The following is a 12889-nucleotide window of genomic DNA, read 5'->3' as shown; positions in this document are numbered from 1 at the left end:
TCAAAGCATTGATATGTTCTACTAAACCATTCCAGTTCAAATTGTTCAGAACTAGACATTCAGCAGTCTGATAAAGACAGAAAGATCCTCTGTACTCTTGTGGCACTCAAATGCTCTCAGTTAAAACTGGCATAGTTCAGAAATGTAATGTAGAAATAAAATACCAAATAGTAATTTTTGGTGTTAGCACTGGAAATCTGAACTGTCAGTATAGAAGTACCTTGGTCAGATAAGGTCAAACTTTGTGAAACAATGCTACAATCTAAAAAAAAAAAATATCTCTGTACCCTCCAATTGATTCAATAAACTTTGTAGAAATTTTTATTGTGACATAATAAAAAAAAGGACATAATCCTCAGATTGTATTAAACTTTGAAGTGATTCTCAAGCACTGATAGCCCCTGTGATTCATGACTTCTTTCTGTTACAGATCCTGACTTCACTTACCTAGGAGGTATTTTGAATCCCATCCCAGGTCTAGTATTACAGTAGCAATTCCTTTATACCTGAAATTTTAAATTAGTATCACATTAAATTTGACAGCAAAGTATATCTTCTCCCTAGACTGCCAATTTGAGCTCTCAGGAGCTGACGGAATAGTACGTTCCAGTCAAGTAGAACAAGAAGGAAAAACAAAGCCAGGACAAGCAGTTGACTGCATATGGACAATTAAAGCTACTCCAAATGCTAAGGTGGGTTTCATTCATATCATTCAGTATACAATAGGTTTTCAAGTCATTAGTAACTTGTAATAATCACTAGCTATGATTTGTGTAGCGTCTGACTGTATCTGAAATTATGTATCACTGGCTTAAGAAATCCAGATAGAGTATTATTTCTGAAATTAAATTTATGCAGTAAGTTCACAGTGTTGTCTTCCTATTATTATTTAAAACTTAAAAAACAAAATAGCTGTGGAAAGTGTTTAAGCAACAATTTTCAAGGGCATTTGACTGGTTTTATTGGAACACTGCTGGCAAAAATGCAGCTAACAGCTTTGATAAATTCCAGTTAATCTTGCTGCCATGGTTTGAAGTTTTGCCTCCAGTGGTCCTGCTGGAGAATTTGGTCCAAAGTCAACAGAACATGTACCTGCTTCTCTCCAGTCTAATTCACAATCCACAACCTTAAAGCCCACCTTCATCATCAGTCTGAGATAAAATGAAAGGCTTTACCAAGTTTTTAACTCTTTCTGACTTAGCTATAGGACCACACCTACAATAACATTTACTAGAGCTTTTTTGCACAAGCCATAAAGGGGCATATTAGTTGCTCAAGCCAAAAATCAGTACAAGTTACCTAGGTACCTAGTATTTATGGTTATGCCTGTGGAGCTAGAGACAGCTTATGAAAACATCACTGACTTATGATTATGAAAAACAACTTGAGCTTTAATGTTGGACAGATAAAATCCTGTTTACAATTAAAAAATACCATAGCTGTGGCCTGTTTAAAAAAAATCCAACACCTATGTTTCAGAATCATCTACTTGTTGATTACTTATGAGCTGAACTGAAGAACATATTTTTTCTCCATATAGCCTATACAGCTGTAATTATGTTTCTGTATCTGCATTAAAGCACATACTACTGCCTTCATGTACACAAAAATTTTCAAATACTTCCAAGCTGGTGCCAAGATGACAAACCTACTCTATGCCTTCTTACACACTCCTCCTAATACTTTAACTGAAACAGCGGCCTAAAAGATGGTAATAAGAGGACAAGACAAGACAGAAACTAGAACTCCATTAATATATTTGAGACACTGAGGAAGTGACTCAACTCCCAAGAGCCCTATACTAGCCTAAGTAATAGTAGCAGTTCTTCCAGAAACAATAATAAAACCATTTTCTCTCTACAGTGCCACTCGAGTGCTTAAGTATTTTAATAAATTGTTGCCAGAAGGCAGAGTTATAGTTGGGTCAGTCCTGGGATTAGATCATCACCCTAAATTATTGAGTTAAAACATTACAGAAAAATAACTTTTCATATTCTGTCAGTGGTTTCTCAAGCTTCATTCCTGGCAGAATTATGATGATAAAATCTGATTAGATCTGATATGGTGCAGTGTCTTGAGAACAATAAGGATATACATTTTTTATTTTCTCAGTTTCATTTTGTAATAACAATAAATTTTTAAAACTGACACAATTGCAGCAATGAAAGGACTTTCAAAGTCTGCATAACAGATACTTTATAAATTACCTCCAGATTTCAGAAAGTTACTAGAATAATCAAAATAATTTAAGACAGTGGACCTTTTATATTTACTTGCCTAACAGTAACCAGAAGGCACTTCTGCAGAGCTGAGCTTTTTTAATACACATACTAGCTCTACTAAAGTCTTGCTAACGTAATTTTAGCTTCCGCTGTAATTTCACAGCAGATATATGAAGTCAGCCATTAAATGAAAATACCATCTCTCAGCCCAGATACTACACTTACAGCTCACACCTATGTTTGTGACATGTGACATCAATGAAAGACAGGCTTACAATGTAGCTGAGAATTTGCATCAGTAAATCTAATCAAGACAGCAGGTAAAAAAATTACAAACTATATATACTGAAAAAAAATCTGAGATGAAGCATGAGATAATATGGCACAGGCTGACACTAGCTGAGGTTAAAAGTGAGATATGGCAGAAGGGTAGAAAAATAGCTAGATAATATAGTGAGCATAGTATTCATCTGTACTTCTTCCCTGCTTGACCAGCTAGGCAAGGGTTTGAGATTCATGCCATTAGGCAGATGCATGAAAAACTGCATAGTGCAAAAGGTCTTCAGCATTCATGTTATCCAGAGAGGCAACTGTAAACTGTACTCAAAACATACACAGCCTAGACCCCAGCTTTTCTGAAGACCTCATGGACCTCTTCTCCCCCAAAGCAGCAGACCTCAGACTTCACATGGACAGATTTCTTCTCTGTCAAAATTAATATCTATCTGAAAATTTTTTAAAGTTTAAAGGCAGACTTTTCAGCATGTTTAGGTGACTTAGTTACCTCATCAATTTTCACCAGAATTTTGAGAATTCCAGTACAACCATTTGAGATTAAAAGGCTCCATGATCTTTTCAGCAGTTCTAGCTGAGTCGTAGTCCTGTATACATGTACTCCTCCAGCAAAATAAACTCTTTGCGTAGTCTTCAAGTGCAGTCTTGGTCTTCTAATTCCCTAGTTGCGTATGTTCTAACACATACACTGCCTTCTCTTAGATTAGATTTCTGCTTTGAAGCAATTAAGATTGTTTTAAACTTAACTCTTCCTAGATAGCTAGCTTGCTTTGCTCCAGCTTCCATTAGCTTTTATTCTGAACCTTTATTTTACTTCAGCACTTATCTGACTAGACTGTTCTTTATATTTCAACATTGTTATTAATTAAACAAACACACACCAAAAAACCAGTCAAAATGCCATTACCATTATTCAGCACATTTATGCATCTCTTCTCTCTCTTCTGTAGTAATAGACTGCATGTTTAGCAAAGCTGCTTAGGGCTTTGTTCAGCAAGTGTGTTGCTTTTTACTTTTTTTTTTCTCAAGGGGAACAGAAATATATCAGAGTTGATTATTGAGTAAAGATTGTTTTGGGGAGAAGAAGAAGTGAAATAGGTACTTAAGACAAATTTCAGGTAATGCTCCACACAGACATTTAATGAGAAAGTCTGTTCAAAAGTAGCATGAATTCTGAGTTACATGTGTAAGGGATCAAAACATCTTGGTCAAGATTTGCTGAGAAGGAATTTTACTAGAAACATGAATTTCTCTTTTTTAACAGATTTATTTGCGATTTCTTGATTATCAAATGGAGCATTCAAATGAATGCAAAAGAAACTTTGTTGCTGTATATGATGGAAGCAGCTCTATTGAGAACCTGAAGGCAAAGTTTTGCAGCACCGTAGCAAACGATGTCACGCTGCAGACTGGGACAGGCGTGGTACGAATGTGGGCAGATGAAGGCAGTAGACTAAGCAGATTCAGAATGTTGTTCACTTCATTTGTGGATCGTAAGTAGATGTTGAAGTGCTTATTCTCCTGGTATCAGGGTATTTCAAGTGTTAAAGGAAAAGCTTCAGCTGGGACACATAAATAAGGTTGTTTCTCTTTCCTTCACATACTGGGAAGTAAATTAAGTATTTTCTTTATTGCAGTTAGAGGCATGGTTCCTGAAGAAAGGCCTTCCTCCATTCATAAGAGGTTGACTTTTTTCATTTGAATTCAGTAATTATACAGCCCTAGACTATATCCTTCTTGCAAAAAAGTTCTACAAATGAGCAAAGACTTACTTAAAATAGATAGCAATGGGATTGAAGTGTGTTCTTCCACTAGCCCCCATCTTCCAGTTCACTGACAGACACCACAACAGGCTCTTCTCAAGCCCACACTGGCTGTTCAGAAGGCTAGAAAACATATGTGAGCTCTACCTCCAACTTCAAATCCAGTACTACACCCACTGTAGCTACACCTACGCTGCTACCTCCTTCTCAGATGCATGTGGCTCTAAACAATCCCACACAGGCTCCCTTAGTAAAGCCTGGTTGCCTTGCACACTGTGGATAAAGTTACATTTCAGAAGGCTATATTAAAAGCACATCTGTAAGTGCAGTCTGGATTTCTGTTTGGATTCCATAGCCTGGGTTAGAGATAGTCTATGTAAATCACAATGTTTCTTGACAGCATGCTTTTTATGGGCTTTATTTTGGAGTGCTTTTTCTCTGATCTTAATGAAGTTTTGTTGCCTTACATATTTACAAAGTGTAAATAAGTGTCACCTTCAGCACTAAAGTAGACCAAGTACTGAACTGCAGAGCACATCCAAGACACTCAGGGAGAGCTGAGTAAAACAGACCTGTCACTTCAGGAAATCCAACCTGTGCTTGCATTAGTGGCTTTCAAACACTTCTGCTTGAAGAAGAAATACTATTTTAAACAGGACTGAAAGGAAAACTTGTCACCACCCTGCAAAAAAGTTCAGGTTACAGATAACAAGTAGATTTTTCTCATTCTGTTCAGTAAAACAGTGAAGTTTACTGGGGGGGGGGGAAGTTACTTCCTGTAAAACAGTTTCTAAATTAACAGCAACTTCTCTTACAAGAAAAATAACTTATTGCTTGCTTTGCATACAAGGTGGTAAATAATTGCATGTTTCCAACCAGTCTATTGTTTAACCTCCAACAGGCATTTAGTAAACTTCAGGTACTGTGAACGTCAGTAAATATCCATTTTAACCACAACTGCAAAATTGGTAACTGCTTTCCCCATAGCTTTTATTTCAACAACTAACATTAGTGATAGTGCAAGTTATTCCAGTTTTAAACTAAGAGAATGCTATGAATTCTGCCAAGGAAATAATCTATTTATATTATAAATATTGGAGGGGGGGAGGTCAAGTGTGAGAGCTTGAAATAGTAACTACTAAAGCTAGATAACTTTCCAAACCTTCAATTTTAAAGCAATTCAAAAGTCACTGGCAGAAGACAATCTGCAAAGGTACATTGTTACTCTTCTTTATCTTCTAACTTATGTCTGAAAAATGTTTCCTGTGTTTTTAAATAATCTGGTGATAAGTAGCTTTTCTAAGTGAAAAAGAATTGTTGTTTCTTATATCTTTGGATTGCTAAGCTATTTTTCTCTTCTACCTTACTAATGATTTGTAATTACATGAAGCCAACTGTGGAAACAATCGATATTTCTGAAAAGATTTACATAAATGAACTAATTGTGCATGACAGTCACCTAACCACACCTAGTGCTGCTTGCAGATTTGACTAAGTAATTCAGCTAGCAGCAACGTTAAAAATCAATGTATTTGATTTTTGGCTTCATTCAATACTTGAATAATGCTGGATACAAAGAACACTGTGAACATTGCACCAGCCTTACACAGCTGTTAAGAGAAGAGTCCAGCTCTGTCCTTGAAGTCCTGGACTGGAACCAATCAATCATTGTGACTTTTAGACTTAGTACTCCCCAAATAACAGACAAAAGGAAAATGAAGCCCATTGTCCCATCTTAATGAACTTGTGAAGAAAGGCCATCCTCAAAAACGTTCAAGAAATGCCACAGGGACATAAAATAGAGACTCTGTTAGTGGATAGAGAAGCAGCAGCGGGATGGCATTATCTAAAAACACAGAAACATGAAAAAAATCCCCTGTACAAGGAAATAAGAAGGAGAATGTGTCTTACAGCATATAATTCTTCCTCTGTGCCTCCAAAAGAACTGCGACTGAAACACCGGCAAGTACACATGGATCCATGAAAGCAACTTTGGACATGAATTTTGTAGATCCTCCTTTATCTTACAGACAGAAACATTTTAGTAGATGTTGTATCCTATTACATTTGTAGCCTTTTAAGCTATTATCTTTAAACAGTGATCTTATTTATCCTTTATAAAGTAAAGCTTCCACACTGTTTCTTTTCAAATTCAGAAAGAAAAGCTACCTAAGTCTTTTCTCCCCACCTGTGCTAATAAAGCCATCATGTAGTCTTTGCATCATGAACATTTCTGGTTTAACTATTAGCCTTTCTCCCATTATGTATCTATAACACTTAGAAATGCTTCCTGTTTCTGTGAATTGCTTCTGGTTGTCTGGGATACCTGCTTCCATATTTAGACTGATACTAGTACCCTTAGTGTGCACTTGCAACCCAGAAGGCCAGTTGTATCCTAGGCTGTATCAAAAGTGTGACCAGCAGGATGATGGTGGTGGTGATTCTGCCACTCTACCCTGTTCTCATGAGACCCCCACCTGGAGTACTGTGTCCAGTTCTGGTGCCCCCAGCATAAGAAGCTGCCGAAGTGGGTCCAGAAGGAGGCCACAAAGATGATCAGAGGGCTGGAGCACCTTCACTATGGGGCCAGGCTACAAGAGTTGGGACTGTTCAGCCTGAAGAAAAGAAGGGAGACTCTTTAAAACTACACTCTAAATACATTCTGGTTTACAGGAAAGTACTAGAGCGTTTGTGCTGTAGTTGAAGCACAGGTTTCCTATGTGGAGCTTCTTTCCAGATTAATTAAGCAGTAACAGGAAGATAAAACAAAAGCTGAAAACCAATAAGCACAGGTTACCATAATTCAGTCCAGTAACAAATAAGAAGACATATTAAATTTAGGGAATGTTTCTTGCCCAGTGCCCTGAATTCATAAAATAATTCACCAAATAATTATTACTATGTTAAAAATTTGTGTTTCTAATGTCAAGCATGCACAGAAACATAAAATCTCTAGGACAACTTCACAGTGAATTTATTTCCTCAAATTTCTAACTACATGTAGACAGATAGATAAAAAGCTAAACCGTACTCTCTCAATCCCTGCATCAGCTCTAATAGAAGGATCTAAGAGCTTTGATTCACAAACAGGAATGCCTCCAGTTACTGAAGTCTCTTGCAATTACTGAAATAGTCCTCCACAAGCTAAAATCTGATTTGCCTTAAGATACTAATGGGTTTTAAAATGCAGATGTTCAGGGACTGCTTCACAACAGCTACACAGCAGATGCACAGACTGAATAAATAGATAATTGATGGCAAGCATGCGATTTTGGAGCATTAAGTTTTATAAGACAAGTATTAAAGCCTTCTTCCATTATCTGTGTTGTGTGACTGTCTCTCTGATACCCATTCTGAGTAAGAATTCTCTTTTTTTTTTTTTGTTGTAGCATCCATGATACACCTGAAAACAATCCATGAAGGGTCAGTAATTAGTGATGTGCAAGGAAAATTGTTGTGATTGAAACAGAGAGTGCACATGTTAAAAAAATACCAGGAATTTACTAGTTTTATTATTACTAAAAATTCCTAATGTTTTCTTTCTTCTCTCCTGCAGCTCCCTGCTCAGGCAACACTTACTTCTGCCATAGCAACATGTGCATCAATAATTCTTTAGTCTGCAATGGCATTCAAAACTGTGCATACCCTTGGGATGAAAATCACTGCAGAGGTGAATATAGTGCAAAGTATAGCCTGTGTGAGTTAGACTGGTCAGTTTGCCTTTCAAGAAAGTCCTGAAATGTCTTTTTATCCTGAAAATATGCTGAAGACAGCTATTCTACTAATCTCAGGAAGGTGTTCCAAATTTTTGTATTTAAACTCAGGAGACATGTAAGCATCCTGAATATTGATCTTACAGCTTTATAATTAATTTTCTTCCTCTTCAGCATATACTGCCTATTTTAAAACGATGTCAGCTTCAGAGCAAATAAAATGTAGTATTTGCCACGCTGTCCTCTGTTCATTTCTAAACCTTAAAGGTGGCAAGGATCATAGGAACAGGTCATAGCTTTTTAGAGAAAAAATGCAGAGCTGGAAAAAGACTGACAAGCCTTCAAGCACAAAAAGCCTTTCTCAGGGCTGACACATGAGCAATGCTCTTCAAAGACAAATATATTTCAAAAACATTTGTTTTGAGTTGTTAATCATAGAAGATCTTAGAGTAAATGCAACTGCTGCATATGGTGTGAGAAAGGGTGGGAGGAAGGAAGAACTGTTAGGAAGCAAGAAGTCACTGCTTGTGGAAAATGGACACATGTCCATCACTGCTCTAGAAGATGGGGCAGGGCAGCATTGTTTAAACCATCATAAATACAGTGAAGACGTTTCAGTATCTGGTTGTTGCACCATCAGGAGACGGATAGCTGAAAATAGTATGAAAACGTTTAGGATGATGCACTTTAGTCTACATAATCTTAAGAGCTTTTCTGGCCCCCTAGTGGATGTTGCCGTTTCAGTGTAGAATTCTTAGGACAAGTACATTTACAGAGAACAGAAATCCAAATGGAAAATTCTAATCTTCACCAAAAAATAAAATTCAAGTATAGAAAATAATCTTGTTCTGATGCTGCCATCTTGTGTGTTTTCATATGAAGTACTAGCCAAAAGTGCCATATGATTTGAGTTGGGTGGTTCTTCTTGCTCTGCCTCCCTTTCTTTTCCAACTGATTTACTATTGGACTAGTAAAACTGGGATATTTCTATGCTGAAGCTCCCTGTGTTGACACAAGTGTAACAGACATACACAATAGCCACAGTTGTTAAGCTCCAAGAGATGTGAAAACAAATAGTATAGTCACTCTTAAATCATCACTATGATAATAATTTACTTTGAAAGAACTAGGTAATGTTAAATCTAGATTTTCTTCTACTGATACCAATGAGAATGTTACCATCAGGAGCAAACCATAGTAAGAAGTGTCACCTGTAGGTTGTATTTAACCTATTTAAGGTTAATTTAAGCCAATTTAATTTGTGGCTTTTTGGAATAGAAACTGAGCAATACAGGTTGAGGACTGAAGCCACATCCTAGATGAGTCAGCATGCACTGGCCACAGAGTTCCACCTACCACTGAATTTTTATATAGTAACCATCAATGCAGACAGAGAATTAGACTTGCTGAACTCATGCACAGATGCAGTATGATAAATCCCATCAACAAACAGGTCTAGTGTCCACTGCCATTAAGTCATTTCATTAATATGGCACTTACGTGACAATCACAATACAGGCTTGCTTTGGTTTAACACATGATCAAAAGTGTGGTAAATAATAAAAGCCTTCTCTCTCTCCTTTTTTTTTTTCCTTGCAGAAAAGAAAAAAACTGGATTGTTTGAACAAATCACCAAAACTCATGGAACAATAATTGGCATCACATCAGGGATAGTTTTAGTTCTTCTCATCATTTCAATTCTAGTACAAGTAAAGCAGCCTCGCAAAAAGGTTATGGCTTGCAAGACTACTTTCAATAAAACTGGATTCCAGGAAGTATTTGATCCTCCACATTATGAACTGTTTTCACTAAGGGACAAAGAAATTTCAGCAGATTTGGCAGATTTATCAGAAGAACTTGAAAACTATCAAAAAATGAGACGCCCTTCAACAGCTTCCAGATGCATTCATGACCACCACTGTGGCTCCCAGGCCTCTAATCTAAAACAAAGCAGGACAAACCTCAGCTCCATGGAACTTCCCTTTCACAATGACTTTGCACAGCCTCAGCCAATGAAAACATTTAATAGCACATTCAAGAAAAGTAGTTACACTTTCAAACAAGCGCATGACTGCCCTGAGCAGGTGATAGAAGACAGGGTGATGGAAGAGATTCCGTGCGAAATCTATGTTAGAGGAAGAGAAGACACAGCACAAGGTTCATTATCTATTGACTTTTAATTTCCTAGTGAAGGTGGTATCAGTGTATATACAAGATGCTTGTGTACAGTAACCATGTATATAAAAGTGTACTATATGCAGCGTGTGAGATGCACACACTTTTAGCTTATTATACTCCATTTACAAAAAAACACAGTCTTCATAACTCATTCTTGCTGAAACATGGTGGATTTCCTTCCATCTTCCCAAGCTACCTATCTAGAGGAGGAGTAAAGACTTTGCATGGAAATTTTAAGTTAAGGATATTGGAAGAAAACAACCTAACTATTAATCATTGAACGCTGAAAACAATGACTACTGTTCTCTTCCTCACATGATTTTCTCTTGTTTAGATGTCTGGTTTTTGAGACAATTTTAATACCTCATTTACACAAATAAAAGTAGTTAAGTGCACCACGTGTATGTCAACATAGGTGTCTCATTGTATCTGTCAAATTGGAAGTAGAGCTAGAGCTAAGTTGAGACTCAAGAACTGTTCCAGCCATCTGTTTCACCTTGCCTACCATTTGTATTGCCTTTAATTATTAGTTACTCACTCTGTGCTTTGTGAGAAACAAGTGAAAAGGATTACTGCTTTTTAAAAACACTGAGTTATAGTAATTTTAGTACATTTGGAAATATGGCTTCTTTGCAGCTTTTGGTTAAAACACAAGTAAATACTCATGTTATTCTAGATGCAGACCTTTACAACAGTCTTCTTTCAAGATGCTTTAGGATTTTTAAATATTCAACCATATATTATAGATCCATATGGTTCACTGCTTTCACAGCTCTGTAGTTAGAAAACAGTTTTGTTCCTGTGTTCTCCAAGTATTTACATAAATAGACTGTACTGTACATTTGTCTCTTAAAATAGGCTTTTACTCCTTATTGCAGCCAACCTTCTCTAGTGAAATCAGTGATACTTTTAGCTCCTGTCCTACTTGCCTGAAGGGAAGCACTCTGAGGTCTTTGTGAGTATCAGGTACATGATGATACTGAAAAAAGAGACATTTCAAAGCAACCCTTATGGAACCCTTCTTGTGCCCCTTGCTTCCACTTGCAAAATGGCACATTTCATACATTTTAATGCTGGTTTGGACCTAATTTTAAAAAGAAAATATTTTTTCAAAAAATAATAATTCTCATTGTGTTTTTAAAACTTTTTTACATAGTTTGATACTGTATACAATATTTATTAAATCAAAATCTAGCACCTATACACATGGTTTGTTTCAGTGTCCCTATTAGCAGCAGCAGCTCTGAAGAACATTCAGTGGCTGCTGCATACATCACAATTTGCATAGAATAGAATAGAATTAACCAGGTTGGAAAAGACCTTCGAGATCATCACATCTAACCTATCTAATCAACTAAACCACAGCACCCAGTGCCCCATCCAGTCTCTTCTTAAACACCTCCAGTGACGGTGACTCTACCACCTTCCTGGGCAGGCCATTCCAATGGCCAATCACTCCTTCTGTGAAGAACTTCTTCCTAACATCCAGCCTAAACATCCCCTGGTGCAGCTTGAGACTGTGTCCTCTTGTTCTGTTGGTGGTTGCCTGGGAGAAGACACCAACCCCCACCTGGCTACAATCTCCCTTCAGGTAGTTGTAGACAGCAGTAAGGTCTCCTCTAAGCCTACTTAATATGACTTCTGCATTAGCCTACATTTTATTTCCTGGTTTGTCTGGGTTTATTCTGGTATTTTTTTTACAGGAATTCTTTCACTAAATGTGTCCTACCAGCCTGCACTGAGCATATCCTTTATTTACAAATGTATGTAAAACCATAATGTTTGTTGTGCTTAGTGTAGTACACACAAAAATACCCAACGCAATACAAAAAAAATCAATCTTAATGTATGACCCTAGCAACAGAAAAATCTTTTTAAAATAAAAAGTGAACAACAGCTGTAATTACACACAAAGAAAATACTATATTTTTTTCACAAAGGCTTAGAATATAAGAAGGGTGGGGCAGAAGAAGGGAGGAGATACTTTTTTTTATATATATATATAATCTTAAACACTTCCCAGCTTCATATTCATATTCTTGCAGTATCTGTTAACCTATTTCCATTGTCTCCATCTTAAATCTGTACATTTCTGGGAGCATCCTGATTTTGCCCTCTATTGTACCAGTATATCTGATACCCTCTGTTAGCACAGAATGCTTGCAGGTAAAGATACAGTCCCTAGACACACACTGAACAAGAAAAGGCCTACAGCATTAACTACTCTGGTATTTATAACTGTCACGGTTTAACCCCAGTCAGCACCTGAGCACCACACAGCTACTTGTTCACTCTTCCTTTCTCCAAATGCGGGTCGGGGGGAGGTAAAACTTATGGGTTGAGATAAGAAGAGTTTAATAACTAAAATAAAATAAAACATTAGAATAATTGTATTAAACAGAATATAAAACCCCAAGAGAAATAAAGCCCAAGAAAAGACAAGTGATCCACAATGCAAATCGTCCAAACTTGCTGACCAATGCCTGAGCATTGATCCACCCCACCAACCAATTCCTCCAGTTTATGTACTGAGCATGACATTGTATGACATTGTATGGTATGGAATATCCCTTTGGTTAGTTTGGGTCATTTCCTGACTATGCTTCCTTCAAGCTTCTTGAGCACTTGCACTCTAACAAAACATAGGAAGTTGAAATCCTTGATTTCCTAGCAACACCTAAAATAATCAGTATTTTATCAACGTTCCTCTCATACCAAT

General features: G+C 37.0%; 1 protein-coding gene across 2 annotated transcripts in view; it reads left to right on the top strand.

Moving 5' to 3' along the window:
• Positions 1-11260, top strand: part of NETO2 (neuropilin and tolloid like 2) — a 29987-nt gene extending 18727 nt beyond the window's left edge. For both annotated transcript variants that reach the window (XM_054169953.1, XM_054169952.1), the window contains 5 exons: positions 431-475; positions 565-692; positions 3781-4009; positions 7836-7949; positions 9592-11260. In XM_054169953.1, coding sequence (XP_054025928.1) covers positions 431-475; positions 565-692; positions 3781-4009; positions 7836-7949; positions 9592-10172 — 1097 coding nt within the window. In that variant the 3' untranslated portion in view covers positions 10173-11260. The remainder of the gene's footprint in view (positions 1-430; positions 476-564; positions 693-3780; positions 4010-7835; positions 7950-9591) is intronic.
• The last annotated feature ends 1629 nt before the right edge of the window (positions 11261-12889 follow it).

The sequence above is a fragment of the Dryobates pubescens genome, chromosome 19, assembly GCF_014839835.1.
Source record: "Dryobates pubescens isolate bDryPub1 chromosome 19, bDryPub1.pri, whole genome shotgun sequence".
Classification (NCBI taxonomy): domain Eukaryota; kingdom Metazoa; phylum Chordata; class Aves; order Piciformes; family Picidae; genus Dryobates; species Dryobates pubescens.
Note: the sequence above shows the minus strand (reverse complement) of the source record. Positions and strands in the feature narration are given on the sequence as shown.